Here is a 19,873-nt window from a genome sequence, read left to right as displayed (position 1 = left end):
TGCCACTTAGGCATCCTACCCGGATTGGATTAGTTGAGGCGAGATATCTGTACAACGTGAGCTATATGATCGGTTTTCTCTTTGCTTAGTATTGATATATCACAAGGGAAATAACGCTTCGGTAATATTTATGATGAATTATACAGTTTCGGATAATTGAACAGATTCCTTTCAACTGTAGACTTACAATAAGGCTAGATGGCCGAAACGAGTCATCAATCTCCACTTGAATACCGCTTCGAGTCCGGATAGACTCAGAAAATTTAATAGATAGGTTGACCGGATAATTCTGACTCTATTCCTCACCATCTAACTTTCCCATTGTAACCTGATCGAATTAATGAAAAACAGGAAAAGATCCTCTTAATGTTCAAAGGATGGAAAATAAAGAACAAAAAAAAAAAAAAAATTCCAACCGCGTGACCTCAATCGTAAATAAAACACACAAAATTTCAACATTACGATAGATAAAATTAATAAAAATAACTTAAACAAAATTTGTAACATTTTAATGGATTTTAATATATTTTAAAGTATCAATTTTGAATTAATTCTTTTTCTACGATCGATTAAATACAATTACTCTAGTGGCAAATTCCAGAACTACAGTGTGGAGAAAAATAGGGTTAGAAATGGATCTCGATAATAAAGGGTTTAAATTTTGTCCCAGAAAAATTATCAAAGTAGAATATAAAGGTATTTTATTAAATATTTTACTTACTTATTTTTCGATTCTGGTTTTACTACTGTTAAGAAGATAAATTTTATGTAATTTTGAACTCTAGAGAATTAATATAGGTACAATTGACCAACCATCATTTCGACGCCATCTTTGAAATAAGGCGCACGTGTATTTGTGAAGTATGTTACCAATTTATCATCAATATTGCTGCAGTACGGACACATAATTGATTTCGTGGTTTCATCCCGTGTTACGGTTCTCAACGAATACTCTAAATATAACGTACGTATTTTAATTCGTGTAAACAGATGTATTGATGGTTGCGTGTTGCTATCAAACATGGCGTCGAAGTGATGGTAAGGCGGTTAAAATTTTTAACTAAACTTATTGATTTGAATTTTAACGTTTTTTAAGTACAGTAATTTTATGATCAGTATGGTAAATGCTGAATATTTTTAACTTCCTACATATACAATATAATTAAATATGCTACGTTATAAACAATAATTCAAATAAAAGAATTTGTATCATACAAAATAGATTTATATTCAAATGCAATATCTTATGTATTTGTAAAAAAATATAATAATAATAATAATTTAAATAGTTTTGTTTTATCGGAATATTAAAAACAATTTTCTTTTTTAAAGGAACAAATTGTCCAGAGGCTCGCAGTGGTCATCGTATTGTTGCTGACAATGCAAATGTTTATTCTTTTGGAGGATATAATCCTGATGTTGACAATGCTGATGAAAACTATGAAAATGGTTTATTTAAAGAGGTAAATTTACTGTTTATTTTGTTGACACTATGAAAATAGCATAATGTTACAGCCTGATATATTTCTAGCATTGTTTCAGTCATAATTATTTGATTTTGACATAAAAGACATTTAGCCAAGAAAAAATATAAATTAAATATCAATTTGTACAAGAAAAACTGGATGAAAGTATTATAATTAACAAAATTTCACCAGGAATTCAACCAAGAAACAAATTTTAATAAAAAAAAAAAACATTTTATACCATTTTTATTGATCATTAAAGAAAAATGTATAGCTTTTGTCTAGTAATATTCTATAAGTTAATATCTTTAATTGTAATTTATACACAAGCCTGATGAAATAGTGATGTTCCAAAATCTTTACAAATATATATAAATATAACACCTTTCTCTTTATAAAAAACAAATGAAATAAGGAATAATGCCACAAAATTAAAATTTTTTTTGTAAATATTTCCACGAATAATTTTTTTACCAATATACTTTTTCCGCATTGTGAGAATTCAATAACTGTACAGTTATTTGAATGCTTGAAATATATATCAACTTACTTTAAATTAAGAGATCTGTAAATCTAGATCTTGTAGATAGTAGCTTAAACAAGTAATATATTCTTTCATTCTCTAAACAGATTTTCTTTATATTTTCTGTACAGTTATCAAAAGCATAATACAATTTGCTGCTTATACCAATAACTGCTTATACCAATAACTCTCATTATTATTATTATTACTAAGAGTTAAAAATCTGTACTTTCTGTTTCTTTTCCAATTTTTATGAAACTGTTTTCTACCTTTCTGTTATAGTGTTTTCTTTTCTAATTACATGCTTTCAAACATGGAAGAAATTAATTTTAATAAGTACAATTTCTAGACAGGAAAAAGTATTAAAAATATAAGCTATGCATCAGTTATCTTTTTATACATAAATATAAAATATATACACTTTTCATATGCATTGACATATGATAATAGTAAAAATATTGTTTTATTAAAAGGTTTTAATAAATATTGCAGTTAATATAGTTTATTAATCTGTCTTTTCATGATGCAAAGTAATTATAAATGCATATAAACCCTATCAGTTAAGAAACTGTGTAACTTTTGGAATGATTTCACTCATCACTACATTAATGTTAATTAAAATATATGTTGTATTTATTACATTTAAAGTATATAATATTCAGTACCTAAAATAAAATTTATGTCCTAAGCATATTCTGTTATAGCATTTTGATCCATACTTTCAACAAAAATCTTTGTTAGTTATAATGAAAATTGATTTTATTTTAATAAATGTTTATAAAATTTAACAGTTGCTTTATGATATTCTTAATTATGTGAAATTTTATTTCACTTTCTGCAGAAAAATGATTTGCATTTGGTGTCTACACCAGTGTTTTTCAACCTTCTTGAATATGCGACCTCTTTACAAGTTAAAAAATTTTGGCGACCACCCACGGCCATATTAAAACTATGTCAGTGATTTTAAAAACTACGTATTTAATTTTCTTTCTGTTGAGATTTAAATATTGATAAAAAAACTAATTGTACTGTAAAATAAACAGGCACAGCTTTCTCACTGAAATTGTAATTTTTTTATTGTAGTGTAGGACCTACAAACACTTGTCTTTTTCTTTTACCCGCAATCCCCCATGTATGGCTTTGTGACCCACCTGGGGGTTGCAACTCACAGGTTGAAAAACACTAGTCTACACAAAGCATTTTTAGAATCAGAAAAAAAGAATGAAAACTTATTTAAACAATGTAATAACTGTTATTCAGTTATATATAAAAATTTAAGTACAAAATATTAATGCATACTACTATATGTTAACATATCTTAAGAATATACACTAACAGTAATCCTCTAATTTGATATGAGCAATGACATGAGTCTAAGATGATAGGAATCAGCTGTATAAACATAGGTCACACACTTTGGTTGTGATGAATTTTGAACAAGTACAGTGTGAGTTGATGGTGGTTTGCTTATCCTGGTTGTATTAAAAGTTAACAAATCTGATGTATATTTAGTGATGGATGGGCAATATGTGATCACTGTTGCTGGGTCTGGCAAGAAATTGCCAGATTTTGGTAATATTTCAAACTAGTTGGCAATTTTTTTGATTTGGTAGTTTTTCTATATTAATATAAATTTATTCAAGATTTCTTTGAATTTTTCCTAAAAATAGTGAAGAAAGTGGGTATCCTCTAAACAAATGAACTTTTGGGTCTTCATTTATTACTAACACTTGTAGAATGTGGATAGAAGCAAGTATGGATATCCAGTTGTATCAGAGAATTCAGTATCATATCATCTCTAAAAAATATCTTTATAACTTTGATGATACTTGGCTGTTTCTGATTTCTGTTATCATCACATACAATTTAAAGTATTAGTGCTGTGCATTAATGTACATCATGCAGAACTTAATGTATATTAATAAAGACAAATAAAGACTAGATTTTTACAAAATAAAATCACAATTAATTATTTGAAAAATTGCTGGATGTTGTAAATTATATAACATATTTTGTTCTTTAAATTAGAAATTACACAGGTGAAATTGTTTTAACTTGTTTAAATTAAAAAGTAAATTATAAATAATTAAAATGTAAATTTATTTTTTTGCTATTAATTTTTAGTTGTGGAGATTTAATATTGCTTCTAAAGAATGGACAAATTTAAGAACTAAAGGACAGACACCTCAGCTTGTTGCATCTCATTCAGGTAATATGAAATAAGAACTATACATCAAATAAACTTTTTCAATAAATTAAATGAATATAAAATTTACCTTTATTGAAATAATTAAAATTTAGATTAATTTTAATCATTTCAATAAGTTAATTAAGTTTAATCATTAAGTTAATTTTGCTTGATAAATTAGAATAAATATATAACATTAAATTCTGTTTAATTTTAAATATTCATTAACTGATCTAATTATTTAATATATGTATATTTTTAAAAAATTTCATTTCTTAATACAAATTTATTTAATCAATCAATCAATTCTTTATTTGACATAGAAGTTAAATCTCCCTATCTGGGAAGATAGAAAAAAATTGTGTATAACATAGTGAGTTATTCAATAAAATAGTAATAACACAGTTTAAATAAACAAGCTACATAATCAAAGTTAGCAAAAATGGCTTTAACAAAATTCAAATATTTATATACAGTAAAACCTGTGTAAAGTGGGTTTCATGGTACTGAATATTTTATATGATTTAGTAGATTTCCTTTTTGAACAGGTTATTTTAACCCACATAATCACTGCATTTTGAAGAATTCTTCTCATTTAAGCAAGTTTCTGTTTTGTTAAGATTTCATTTTGAACAGGTTTTACTGAATTTTTAACAATTATTTGCTCACACCAAATTTTCTTCTGTGAATATTGAAAGTTTTTACAAGTTAGAAGGAAATGTATAATTGAATTTAGTTCTTGACAAGTCACACAAGTAGCTGGAAATAAAGAAATTCAATTTATGTTATAAAAACAGATTAGTTTATTCAGTCTAGTTTCAAGCATTATAGATGTAATTCAATAATGTAACTTAAAGTGGAATAAATAATTACCATTATAGATTGGTTGAGTGTGTATTGAAGCATCAATTTTCTGTTGTCTTGCCGTGTACAATATTGTATCCTCCATGAATTAATAAGATGCAGTTCAGACAAGATTAAATCCAGATATCACAATTGAAGACAAACTTTGAATCATTAGATAACTACCTCCTTAATTGGCTTTTTGAATTATCTTTTGGAGGTCTTCAAATTAGAGAGAACTAAAGACTTGAACTATATTTCTAAAAAGTTTTTGTTAGTATTGATAAGAATAACTTTTACGGAAATTTGTCTACCTCCAACTTAATAGCATAACAGGGACTTAACAGTCCAGTTTAAAAAGTATTTTTAAAAAATGAAATTTGAATTTTTTCAACCTAATATAAAAATTTTATAACTCAAATTGGTACTGAATAAAAATATGTATTCAAATATAGAGACTGAAAAGACAAAAAATAAGTTTTGTTTATATCATTTTAAAATATGAAGATTAATAAATTTTTTATTTACCTGAGTATCAAGAAATAACTTGGTTTGAAGTGAGGATTAAATGACAAGGAACTATGAAATAATAATTCTAAATATAATGATTTATTTTTACCAGCATTTATCTTGATTTATTTTTACTCAAGAACCACTTGTCAGAATTTCAATGATGACCACCTAGACAAAATAACATTATCTTGGATGTGTTAACATTAACACACAACTCCCTGTTTAGGTAAAATGATGGAAAGAATTAATCTTACTCTGTGAATCAATTTGAGTATTAGATAAATAATTTTGTAAAATTTATCACACTCTAATTTTTGATTATAAGACTGATGATTTTACAAATTTTTGTGAATTCTAAGTTTATGTTTGGTAAGACAGCTATGTCACTTTTCTAAAATTTTATAAAGAAAGAAAAAAAATCATGCTTTGTGTTAATTAGTTGTAACCTATATAACATAAATCAATATCTACAAACTCAATGTACTGTATATACAAATAAGCCAACAACTACTGGATTATATTGAACTATTATCACAATTATTTTAAATCAGTTAGTAAATAAATTAGTAAAACACCTTCCTCTATTGACAAATTATTAAATTTGTCAATAGAGGAAGGTGTTAGGCACCATCTCTTAAATTTAATTATTACAATTAAATTAAATAATTTAGAAAATTCTGGAAGAAAAGAATTGGCCCGGAGTGGGACTCAAACCCTCAACTGTAGCTCACTGTGCAGATGTGTTGCCAGTTATGCTATCTGAGTGTCCAGTCCAATCTCCTCTTCCAGATATATTTAAACATGAGCTAACCATCTGCATGGTAAATGGTGGAGACTTTGTAACTGACAATGCATTCATACGGTAAGTGGTAGTTGTGGGTTCGAGTCCCACTCTGGGTCGATTCTTTTCTTCCAGAATTCTCTAAATTATTTAATTTAATTACAATTATTAAATTTAATAAGAGATGGCACTTAACACCTCCATCTAGTGACATAATTTACTAATTAATTTAAAATAATCTTGATATAATAGACCATATAATTGTTGACTTACTAACTATATAACAGTTAAGTTTTGCTTAATAGTTATATATATTGTATAAAGCAACAAACTGACAAAACAGTCAATATTATAGCTAAAAGTGATCATATTATTTAAGAAAATATGTATTTTGTTTTTTTAATGAGACAATGCTATTAAATATTATAACATAGAAAAAACATGTTCATAGATAGTGAGAAGAATTATAAAACCTGGATTAACTACAGGGTGGCATATGCAATGCTGGTCCAAATACAATTAAAACTCCAAAACCTTTAAACATCCAGTAGTAATCAATTTACTAATAAACAAACGTTTTCAACTGTAATCTCGGTCTTCATCAGGTTTAAAATCAGTTAGATTCGAACCTGTGCAAGCGTAGAACAATGATTATGAAATTAAATTTGAAAAATGGAACAGCACAAACGGATTTTTAACAGAATAGAGTTATGCATGTGCATTGCCATGGCGACGGAATTGCATATGTAATACATACAATTATATAAATATATATAAATAAATACATCAAACGGGGATGTGGTCTTTAATTGCTGGAGTGGGCGTCGTCCGTTACCTCATAGCAGTATTTCCAAGCATGTGACACATTGACCACATCATTAGCGTTAATGCAATTGGTGTGTAACCCAGCTTTGTAAATTTTCAGTGCCTCCAGATTTCGTAGGTGTTCCACCCGGTGAGAAACTTTGATCAGTTTGGCCTCATGTAGATCAGCTCTTATGCCGGGTTCAGTGGCATATGTTGATAGGGCGGTGGTTTTGGTCGAAAACATTTGTTTATTAGTAAATTGATTACTACTGGATGTTTAAATGTTTTGGAGTTTTAATTTTATATGGTTCCAGTATTCAAGTGAGAAGATTTTGGTCCAAATACAAAATGTGTTTATTTTTGAGTCTACAAAAGCAGTCATTTGACTCAGCATGAAATCAATTATGCCTTCTTTCAACAAGATAAAATGACTTGTCATATCTGTTTTCATTCAATCACTCAAATTTACAGTGATTTCATTCAGAAAAGGATAATCAGTAAGAATCTATGGCCATCAACTTATTACTATTTGACTTCTACTTCTGAGATAGCTAAAAGGGAGTCTATCACAACAACCCATGAATGTTGTTGGAAGAGTGAAAAAACAACATAAGCCAAGAGATTGCCCACATTACAGTCATCAAATTGAAGATGTTTTCTAGAACATGGTTTGGCAAGTAGAAAAATGCATCTCCAATACAAACTTTTTAAATTGTTAAAATTAATTTTTTCAATGTTAATTAGCATTTTTACATTAAAAATATCACTTAGTTACTATACCAAATGTAACCTAAGTGTACAGTACATTATTACCAAATAAAACTTTAAAACTATTTTGCATTTGGGCCAGTTTTGTTGTATGCTAGCCTGTACTTCTGTAGTTTCTGAGCAGAAAATGGCAACCATGACGATATAATGTACTGGCAACCAACAAAAATAGTAGACAATGAACAGGTTACTCTAGAAGAATTAAATATAGTCTTAAAAATATAACAAAACTCCAGGAAGCAATAACAACCAATAATGAATGAACTCATGAAATATTCCAGCAGGAGTTTTTTCAGAGATTACTTAAATTCTTAAACATGATCCCTTCCAAGACCAATATTATCTAAGTAACTAAGTGTTCAGGTGGGAAGATTTCTAAAGAATGACAGTAAGTTATAATAACCCATCTAAAATAAAGTCAGAATTGACAACTGCAAAAATGATAGATATATTAATTAACTAAATTCAGGATGTAAAATAAATGCTAATATCATAATAAACAAACTGGATATTATGACAATAAAATACAATAGGAATGAACAGCATGAATTTGAGAAGGAAGATTATGTGCTGATGGATACTTCACTATGAAAATACAAAATGAAAAGTTCAGAATTTAATTTAAAAAGTCTACATTGTCTTCATTGATTTTTGAAAAGCATTTCATTTGATTGAGTTAAGAAAATAAAATTATTTAGCATTTTACAAAAGGACGACATACGTCTTAATTCAGCTTTAATATTTATAATATAGTCAAACAAAGTTGAAGGGATTTAAAAACTGTAACTTTAAATTTGTATTAACGTGATTTTTTAAAATTGAAATGCTTGTCCTCTTCCATAGGATTGTAAATTTGCTTTGTATTAATGCAGACTTTGCATAAACTGATAATGTAATTTTATATTCATCTTTGTTGTTTATAGATTGTTGGACTTCTAAAAGACAAGGATATTGACATTGCATTAGGAAATTGTATTTGCTAATATATAATATATTTAATATTATACACTTTGACTTTTTAATGGTTCCTTGGTCTTTAGAAGTCCAACAGTTCATAAACAATGATGATGTAATAATGGAGCTTACTGTATTTACCAACATAATTTAATCTTAGTGAAATATGGTATTTCTCTTAGTGTAGATGACAATAAATAAGTTAAGGATGCTTACTATCAACACTGTTGTTCATTACTTACATGAACCTCATAATTAAAAGATGGAAACAAGAACGGTTCATTCATAATAAATAGGGATTTATAATTAGATGCTATCCTGTTAGCAGATGAAATTGTGTTGCTATCTCTTTTTGTAGAAGATTGCAGTGGTCAGGGCATAAGTTAAACAAAATTTCACTACAGTACAATATGGACATAAATTCTGATTAAACATATTGAATAAAAAATGGATAAACTTGTGAATCTAGGACTTGTTTTCAGAACTGAATATATTGATTTTATAAGTTATATCAAACATCAGAACCTTAAGAATTGTGAACAAAATTGTGAAACCTTCAATTATTCAAAAAACACTCACTTATGACTAGGGCTGTGGCGTCGGTAAAAAAGACTCGACTTCGACTCTGACTCCTGATAATTTTAGTAGGCCGACTTCGACTTCAACTCCTGACTCTGGCAAAATTAAATGCAAAGTCATTTTATGGGGGCAGAGGTGCTCATAGGGAGTTACCCTACTCTGAATTCTGAAAGGAGCCCTGGGCATTTACCCAAATACTTTTATAGTTAGTATTTTTAATATTTAACTTGCATTAATATTTATTTGTATAAAAAAATTAATTTTTAACAAATATTTAATAAGAGGAAAAGAGGAGCAATAAAATTCTACATCTACATATCTTTATTTTACAGCTTTTGTACTTCAATTTCATTTTTCTATAAATGTTAGTCCAACTAAAAAGTGTGCGATCTAGGTATTTACTTCAGCCCCTTGTTCAGAAAAGAAAAATATATACTTTGATTAATTAGTCTGGCTCATTCAAAAAAATAGAGTACGTATTTAGAGTAGGATAATAAAGGAATGAATCAAAAATATTCAAATTCAATTGGGTCGAAATAATTTAACTAATAAACACAAATACTAAAAAGAAAACTATTGATACATATTTAATTAATAAATTAAATTATTATATTTAAAATAAATGAATTATAACAAAATAAAAAAAACATTTAAAAAATTATTAAATATAAAATAAATTTTCTGTCATTTAAATAAAAAAAAAAACTGAATTAAATTTAAAATGCCAGAGTTGGAGTTGACACATTTTTCCTGACTCTGCCTCCTCTGGCCAGAAATTCCTCCTGACTCCGACTCCATGACTCTGACTTCACAGCCCTGCTTATGACTACAGAAGTTTGCCAAGGCTTACTTTTGTTATGATAGGACTAATGCTAATGAAAAGTAATTTATGTGAAGAACTCCAGGGTACACCAATAAAGATCATAAATGCAATGATGAAATATGTTAAGAGGTACCGTACAAATAAGACCAATGATTGTTGATTCTGTTGTGCTTGACAGCTGTTTTTTGCACTCATAGTCATGGCATAAGAGAAACTATCTAGAGAAATACTAAATTATTATCCAAATGCCATTAGTCATTCTAAGAAATGATTGTGAGAAAACTATGCAAGAGTGTAATGAGCTTTTGACCCAAATATTTAAAAGGAAGAAGAAGAAGAAGATGATGATGATAAATTATAAAAAAGAATACAATTGAGAAACAGAAAAAATTAAATAGTTAAAATATGAATTTCTGAATATATTAAAATTTCAAAATTATATTATTTACATTTTATGAATATTCTAAAATTTTAGCTGTGAATCATTCTAAATGTTGAATTTAATTTTGCATTGATTCCAAGTTCTATTTGGAGAGCTAATGTTGGATTAAATTAGTCCATAAACATATTTCTTCCTGAAAGAATAAATATTTTACTCACCTTAACCTAGCAGTTGTTTTTAGACATTTAAATATTGTGCCAAGTTTTACACAATTCTGTAATTATTTATACTCTTTCTAAATACTTGCCAAAATTTTAGTCAAATGTTGTGTTTAGTTATATCTACAGTTAGATTTTATAACAAAAAATCTACTTATTTTGTTAGGTTTTGAATATAATTTTGACCCAGAAAGAAATATAAATGAACTGAAGTTCATATGTTTTTTGATATATATTCAAATTAAAGATTAATTTGCAAAAAAGATTAAATAATTTTTTATTAAAAACAAAGAAATGATATCTACAATAACTTGAAACATAAGGAAAATCATAAAAAAGTATGATTTTTTGAAAGGTTTTGCACTATATGAAAATGAAAAAGCATATTATGTTAGCGTCCTGCAAATTTGATTTAATGTTGACTGAGAAGGTGACAAGTTACCAAAAACGATACTATCATGGATAGTGATGATACTAATCTGAATAGCAGAATTTTCATAAAAGTATTATATGTACAAATATGTGTACAAATTAATTATGTACCAGTAGTGACTATTTCTATTTCTAGTTAAATTTTAATTAAAAAAAAACTATTGACTATTCGGTGATTACTTTTGAGTTAGTGATATTTGCATGGTAGTGTTTTAGAGTGGCAAAAGGGTTATATTCTTTGTTAACACATGGAAATGATGCTATTAATAAGTGTCGCCAGTGAATAATGATTACTTATTTGGTCCTAGTTTTATATTATAGAGATAAAAATTAGATTATGTGTACTTTTTTGGACACAATGAATTTTACAGATTCTTGAGTTATTGAGAGTTGAGTTTTTGGGACTGTACTGTAATGGCAATAATTGTGTTTGTAATTAAATAAGTATTTGTAATGGTTTAGTAAATGAAAATGTTTAGGGTCACCTTTTATAAATTAATTTGAATAAATCAGATTTTAACTAATTTATAATTGTATGCACATTATTTTTATATTCATTTCCATTTGTCATATTTAATTTTGTAAAAAAAGAAAGAAAAAAAATTTAGACACAATAGAAATAAACAGGAGTCATCTCAGATTTGAGAAGAAAATACATTAAAATTAATCAATTAATTTAAATAATAAATTTGAATATATACATTTTTCATTACTAAAATATATAAAATTTTTTCCAGCTATTTTATTGCATCATTATTTATTGGTATTTGGAGGAACTGGTGTTCCCTTTGGATTCAAAAATGGTAATACACTGCAGTTTTATGATATTCCAAATAATTGTTGGAAAAAAGTTGCCACTTCTGGTTCTTGCCCTCCAAAGTTATACGGACAGGTAAATATCAGTTTCTCAAAATTTAGAAAAGTTCTATTTTAATAAATATGCTCATTGACAAAAAAGTTATGTGTAAAGAATGAAACTGTATTAATGTGAACATAATGATAATGGTAATAAGTGATTACAATATCGGCAATGGGACAAATTTCTTGTGGAACAACAATACAACAGCATTTGTCAAACTCTCAGTTGTGTATAACATACAGGCAGTGCTAAACCAAAATTTTGATATTCATATGGGGCTTGATACCAAAAAATTGCTTCGATATGTTAATAATAATAAAATTTCAATCAATACCAAAAATTATCAATAGTATTGTGCCAATAACTGATATTTTGAACAAAAAGTAATGTTTACAATATCACTATTGATATTCTAGATAAATTCCAAAACTGATAAAATACCAATTTTTATTGACAGTGTTAAATATCAGTATTTGTTGTCAAGGATAATTCTACTTCTATCCTCTTAATTTTCAGCTGTCAGAAAATTGCACTAGTGTGTTAAAAATTATGGAGGAGGTTGTTGCAGTTTTCATAATTAGTACAGTGCCAGGCACTACTGTACTAGTACTGTACAGCACTACTGATGTCTTTGACTGTGTTGTATATACATATCTGGCATTCAAAACTCTCCACTCAATAGATACACTGAGCTTTTTTGTAGGTTACTGTAGTAAATAGAGATTTTGGGTACTCTGGTGTTATTACCTAGAATGCAATCAGACCACAACTGTAAGTAATTGCAGTTGTGATCTAAGACAGCTATGCACTGAGTTTGCAGTAATAAGAAAAGTCTATCTGCATGCATAACTTCTTTGTCAATGAATATAGTATCATAATTATTTTTATAGTATGTTTAAGTGGTAATGTGTATAAATATTCAAATATAATGTACAGTACATACATATACAATATAAAAAGAATTTTTACATCATGTCAATTAGTAGTACTAAAAATTGATTTTCAAGCTTATATTCAATAATATAAAAACATTTTGAAGTAAATTAATAAATATAAACATGGCCAACGGCAAGTAAATATATAAATATAAAATTGCAACGTTTAACAATACTTTGTTTCCGTTTGTTCATCCGTTGTTCGCTCCAGTTGACAGTCCACAATTTTACAAACATGGAGGCGACCTTTCTTTAGAGGCTACTACCTCCGCAATAAAATGCAAATATGGTAAAAAACGTCCTCTGGTGCTATCGCCATTTTCACATAAAATACATTTTGAAGTAAATTAATAAATATAAACATGGCCGATGATATTACATTTAATTATTTAATTTTATATTTACGGTATATATTTAATTAAATGTAATACTGTCATGTCGGCCATGTTTCATACAAGCTAAACGAGGCACAAACACTCTTTCGATACACTTCCCAATTTTTCAATATTCCAATCATTTTGACTACTTTCATATTAAAATCATTTTGTTAACAATACTTTATTATACACAGTCCTTGCCACTATTGCTTTCATTCATTGTCTTCCACATTATTTGCCAACACTCCAACAACTCTATAGTTCCTATCATTAATATAATTATCATTATATTAATAATTGTTTACTGAAATTTGACTGTATTTGCAATAGGATTATAAAATAAATTTATTTGTAATTAATTAATAATTTATACTAATAAAAGTATTTTCTTTAAAATGTTCATCATTTAATAGATTTTTATAAAATGTTATACTTTAATGAATTTTTTTAAATTTCAGGCTTTAGCATTACAAGATGATCTGTTATATGTGGTTGGTGGTACTTCAGGATTAGATTATTTCTTAGATGTTCATTTTCTAAATTTAAAAACGAAACAATGGGAAACACTTTGTGCAAAAGAACATCCTTTTGGAAGGTAGTATAATAGAATCAGATACAGATACATGAATTAAGTAGATACATGGAAAAAGTATTAAAAAGTGATGATGCAATGATTTCTTGATGCCTTTTTTTAACAGATAAATAATTTAATGTTTTATAGTCATTTTCATTCACATATAATGACTATGAAACACTTATTAATCTTTTGTGTGTATTATATTTCAAAATTTAACAGATAGACTAATGACTATTCAATAAGGCACTGACTACTGGGAAATCCAGTGAACAAGTTTCAATTTATTTTATCTTTATGGTATAATGTTATAAATGGTAGTTTATAAAGATTATTATGGAAATGCATTTTAGACTGTTTTTTGGTTTGTCTTCAGTTCTGATTCCTTCTGTACAAAAATTTATTTTTTAAAAATGAAAGCTTAAACTATTAAAACATTAAAATCATACACTTCAATCTCTTTGTTTTTTTTTCACGTTTTTTTACTCATACTGCTCTTGTATTACCTAATCCTTCTAGATACTATATTATCTATTTTCAACTCTTTTAAGTTTACTGCTTTTTTATTTGATTTATGGAAGAGAAAAATGAAGTATATAAATTAAAATGTGGTTCTTTAGTAGAAAAGATTTATAGTGAGAGAACATCAAAAAAGTTGAAGATTATAAGAGCATATTTGAGAAATAAAATATAACAAATCAGCAATAGCCATACTTTGCAATAACCAGGATTTAAAACTTAAAAAAGTAGAAGCTATGAATAAAGGAAGAGGTAATTATAAACAGAAATTAAAAGGTCAATAAAAAGTGGTAAACTTTAATAAAGAATTAGATAATGGAAGAGGTTTCTTTGGAGAGAATTGGGAATAACCCAAGCAGTGCAAGTGAAGTATGAGTGAAAAAAAGAATATTTTTAAAGATAAAAGGTTTATTAATGTTTTAAGTGCAAGCTTTTTTAAAAAAATGAATTTTGATATAGATGAAAATAGGACTGAAAAATAAAGTTTGAAGTGCATTTACAAAACATGATGATTCAGAAATGTTTTGTTAAATTCTTAAACTACCTACCATTTTTATTTTTTGTAGTCATACCTTAAAACCTTTCACCTGTTAGTAGTTTTCTTGTCAAATTCCTTAAGTATACCTGCTTTAAACTTGATATCTATTCTTTACTAATGCTTTGGCAAACGAACAGTTTTCTGAAATTCAATTTTATATGAAGTAGTGGTAAGAGAACTTAATTTAGATCAACTGTGTTCTAAATTAATGAATAGATTTTTCTTAGTTCTGCACCTATATAGCAGACTACAATATATTATGATTTCTTACTTTGGTTCTGTTTGTTCTGGTTTATTAGAAAAATATGTAAATTTTGGTAGGTGTGTCAGTTTCATGATGAAAACAGATTACGTAAATAGTACATACATTCTGTTGTGTCATGATGACATTTTAATAATACAAAACTGTAGATCTTATGTATTTTAGGATCGGATAATTTATACAGTCTTGGACAATTGTGTGTTGTTTTCTTTTTCTGTGATTTATGTACAGGTATCCCTCATACAGTTCTTCTACACTCTAACATTGTTGGAAAATTGGAGATATCCCCATACAACATGACTTCTGGTTTTCGCTGTAATATGGTTTTGGAAATCCTCCATATAAAATTTCACAATTTTTAAGTGTAAACTTTGTTATTCAATATTTTTTGTTATTCAAGTAAGTGGGCGTTTCATCTCAAATTTTCCCATGGATTTTAACAATATTGAAATTTTCACATTACTTTGTGCTTTTTGTCAGGTTTACTTTAATGAAAACTGATAGTGCAATTTTTTTCCTTGTCCTAACTTTCTAATCAATCAGGTGTCATGGTCATTGTTTTCAGACTTTAGCCCTTAAGATTGTCACTGTGTTTTCTTTTTATAGATTAATCTTCATATTTAATAAAGTTTATTTAAACATTTTTAGGTAAGATTATTGAATTTTTTTTAACTGTAGGTAGGCAATCATTAATAAAATGACAAATGAGATACAGCGGTACCCTGGTACTTGAACAATTCAGCATTCGATCACAAATTCTGAAAAAAGTTGCTTGGTACTTGACTGAACAAATGCAATCCTCTAGAACAAATTTTTATTTAATAGCATATTTTTATTTTATCATTCATAAGAATTTTTTATGACATAAATAAAAAAGTGTGAAAATGTTGCAGATACTTCTGATTGAAATCAACAAAAAGCTGAGATGACAAGGGTACCTTGTAAAAAGAAAACACTCTCATTTAACTAAAATTAATATTAATGCATAATATGATACTTTTAATTGTGATTGTTTAACTATTGATTGGAAATAAATTATTGATTGCTTTAATAAACATATTTCTCTTAGTAATGAAAAAGAATAGTATTCTTTTGCTAACTTCTGGAATGTAATAACTCCATGTTTTACATTAGTCCTTTGTTTTGTATAACATGGTACTATTTCAGAATGTAACTACCATATTATATGAGGGATACCTGTACTGAAACTTACTTTCATTGCTTGGGCTTGTTTCTATTTATATTTAGGTTTTTTTCTAAAAATATTTACTAGTTGAAATATTGAAATGTTTTGAATAACAAAAACTTGCATAAGATTTTATTCTCATTCTTTTTCCTATTTAAATCACTTCACTATAAAAAATATTACAGGAATAATTCAAAATACATCAAGAATTATTGAAAAATAGCACAGATCTATGTCCTGAACACAAAAATAATGCCTTTAAATTAATATATATGTTAAAAAAAAAAAAAAGACTAAATCAAGTAATTTGTTTGTATGTATCTAATATTTCAATCCATGAATGTTTCACAACTTTATTAATAATATAATAAAATGATGTAATTCCAATATGTCATTGATCTTACATTTCATCTTACAATTTATAAAAGTAATTTTTTAGTTATATATACTAATTTGTAAGTTATATAATTAAATTTATAAAAGTTTTGAATTGAAATGACATAACAAGCACTGTCTAATAATCAATCAAATGAAAGCCTTAATTACTTGGGCTATAAATTTGCTATTATTAATGATTACATATTAAGTAGGATTTCTCAAACATGATCCCGGTTGTTTTTTTAACCTGGAAAATTCTTCTTATTCCGGGAAATCCCGCAAATTTTTTAAAAGTTTACTTTTTTCTTATTTTGTGTTAAGGTTGAGGAAATTTCGCAAATAGAAAGTATAATTAACTCATAAACTGTCAGAATACATTTGTATTTATTAATTTTAAACCTAGTTATTAGTTTTTTAAATTTTCCTCATTATGGCATGTCACAAATGGTCAATAATCAATACGTAGCTTAAATAAATTGCCTCAATGTCCTTTTTTCTTATTAATATGTAAATTTTCGACTATAAATTCGTATCTTCTATTATCAGGACTTATTATACTGGTTTTACAGATAATATTACAAAGATTAACAGAAAACAATTTTTATTTTATTTCGTATACCTGGACACATACACAGTTTTGCGTTTCGGACATATTCGTCCCTCCTCAGCAGGTATTTATATATGTTCTATAAAACAATAAAATTTTTATTAAAATTTACATTTTAAAAATTTCCGACAAAATTATTTAATGAAATTCTTACAATTTTCCAGTTTTCTTTAATTTTTTTCTCTACTGGATATTCAAGTTTTATCAACAAGANATGGTGCCTAATGTCTACCTCTAATACAAATTACTTAATATCTAATAATTAATAATAGCAAATTTATTGCCCAATTAATTAAAATTAATTAATTGGGCAATACATTTCATTTGGTTGAGTATTGGACTGTGGGAAGTTTATTATGTACTACCTAATAATTTAGAACTAAAAATAAAATAAGAAATTAAGCATAAAATAAAATGTATTAATATTAAGATCTAAATGTATTGTTATAAAATTTAATTTAATCAGTTCTGCAATGATCATTGATCATTTTGTTGTGTAATTCAAAGTCATAAGTTGTTATGTTTCAATATTATTTTTGTGTCTCAGATATCGTCATGAAATTGCCATTTACAAGAATAAAATCTATGTATTTGGAGGAGGAACTGCAATAGATTCATTAGAATTGACTCAAGTAAGTTAAAATAACTCATAGTAATATAAATATAGTTTTTAAACAAATCCTTTAAATAGATAATGAGAAATTTTTCATATTTAAAAATTCTTGATGCAACACAATAATTAAAAATTTTATTACATTTTAAAGTAAAGCAAAAAATCAGGAAATTACATATTAATTTAAATTGTAGAAGAATTTAAGTACAATGTAAATATTTTTTGTATATAAAATTTTACATTAATTCAATGTATTTTAAAACAGTTATCTGAAGAGTAAAAACTAAATTCTTAAAGAACAAAATTTATTAAATGCATTTTTTGTTCATGAAATTTTGAGTTTTGAAATAATTATAAAACTATTTAGTTTAATATATTTTTGAGAGTATTAAACACAAGATTGTGTTATTAATCAATCATGTGGCTTCTTTTCTATCTTTATTTAATTGATATATTTTGGCAAAAAATAATTCAGAATATTTTTAATCTATTAATTTTGCACATTATTAATTAATTAAATTGTACTAAATTAATCATTTAACCGGATTTTTATATGTAATTTCGCACCGTAAAGGTTTGTGGTTGATTAATTTAATTAAATTGTTCTGTTCAGATGGAAAATCATATATTATTAATAGATTAACACAAGCTACTTAAAATTTTGATGGTTGTGTACATTTAATAATTTAAACCAATAGAAATAATCAAAACATTCATTAAGATAGTGTGATGCTGTGTATGAATGGTAATTATTGTTCTTTCATATTAAAATATGGTTTCAGGATTTTATAAGTCATTTTTTTATGCAGATACACAATGTGCAAAAAGAAACAAATTGTAAGATTAGATTATCCTGAGTAATATTATCTGTAAAACCAGTATAATAAGTCCTGATAATAGAAGATACGAATTTATAGTCGAAAATTTACATATCAATACGTAGCTTATTTGTGGCAGGACTGAAAATTCTTTACTTGTCAGAACCTGTAATATCTGGAATAATTGTGCTTATGCTGTCTTAATTTTTAAACATGCCCAGTAGCTCTAATAACTGCATTATGCCAGGTTGTGCAAATTGGGCAAGGATACAAACGAGTATGAAGTCTGCAAGTATGAAGTTTTTCTTCATAAACCTGATTATTAAAGCCAAACGAATTGTCGAATTACTGTGCTATAAGCTTGATGTCGCTATTAAAGCAGTTGAGGTAGACAAATTAATAATACTAGAGAGCAAAAGAAGTACTACAATCTCGAAAACAAACTAGAAATCTTTGAGGCTAAGAGTGAGAAAACACATAACATCTCATCTGTTTTCTCTTAAATGCATTAAAGAGTATTCCACTAACATCAATTAAATCAGAAAGGGCATTCTCGGTAGCAGCACTTTTCATTACTAAAATAAGAACCAGATTGAGTGATTGGAGTATTGACCATCTTTGCTTTTTAAAATCTTTAAAAATTTACAATAATATTTTGTATTATGTTTTATTTAAAAAATGAAAATTACCTTTTAAATTAGAGGTTTGATATAAGTTCAAGTTTTTTTAATTTTCAACTGAATTCAAAGGTTTTTTTTTTCTTCTTTTGTTTGCAGTTTCCAGCAAACTTTAATAAATTTTTACTATTTGTGAAAATTTCTACATAATTCAAAGGTGATTTTTAATATATATCTTACACAGCATTATTAATATGATTTTGGAGGTTGCAGAACGTATTAAATTACTTTAAAAAATGAAAAATAATTATAT

General features: G+C 26.6%; 1 protein-coding gene across 1 annotated transcript in view; it reads left to right on the top strand.

Annotated features, from left to right (window-relative positions):
* The first annotated feature begins 572 nt into the window (after nucleotides 1-572).
* Nucleotides 573-19,873, top strand: part of LOC111632267 (kelch domain-containing protein 10-like) — a 24,307-nt gene continuing 5,006 nt past the window's right edge. The window contains exons 1-6 of the mRNA XM_023376662.1: nucleotides 573-696; nucleotides 1,333-1,463; nucleotides 4,114-4,198; nucleotides 12,015-12,169; nucleotides 13,907-14,043; nucleotides 18,060-18,144. Coding sequence (XP_023232430.1) covers nucleotides 633-696; nucleotides 1,333-1,463; nucleotides 4,114-4,198; nucleotides 12,015-12,169; nucleotides 13,907-14,043; nucleotides 18,060-18,144 — 657 coding nt within the window. The 5' untranslated portion in view covers nucleotides 573-632. The remainder of the gene's footprint in view (nucleotides 697-1,332; nucleotides 1,464-4,113; nucleotides 4,199-12,014; nucleotides 12,170-13,906; nucleotides 14,044-18,059; nucleotides 18,145-19,873) is intronic.

Source organism: Centruroides sculpturatus, unplaced genomic scaffold, assembly GCF_000671375.1.
Source record: "Centruroides sculpturatus isolate CEXI.00-Female unplaced genomic scaffold, Cexi_2.0 scaffold821, whole genome shotgun sequence".
Lineage (NCBI taxonomy): Eukaryota > Metazoa > Arthropoda > Arachnida > Scorpiones > Buthidae > Centruroides > Centruroides sculpturatus.
Note: the sequence above shows the minus strand (reverse complement) of the source record. Positions and strands in the feature narration are given on the sequence as shown.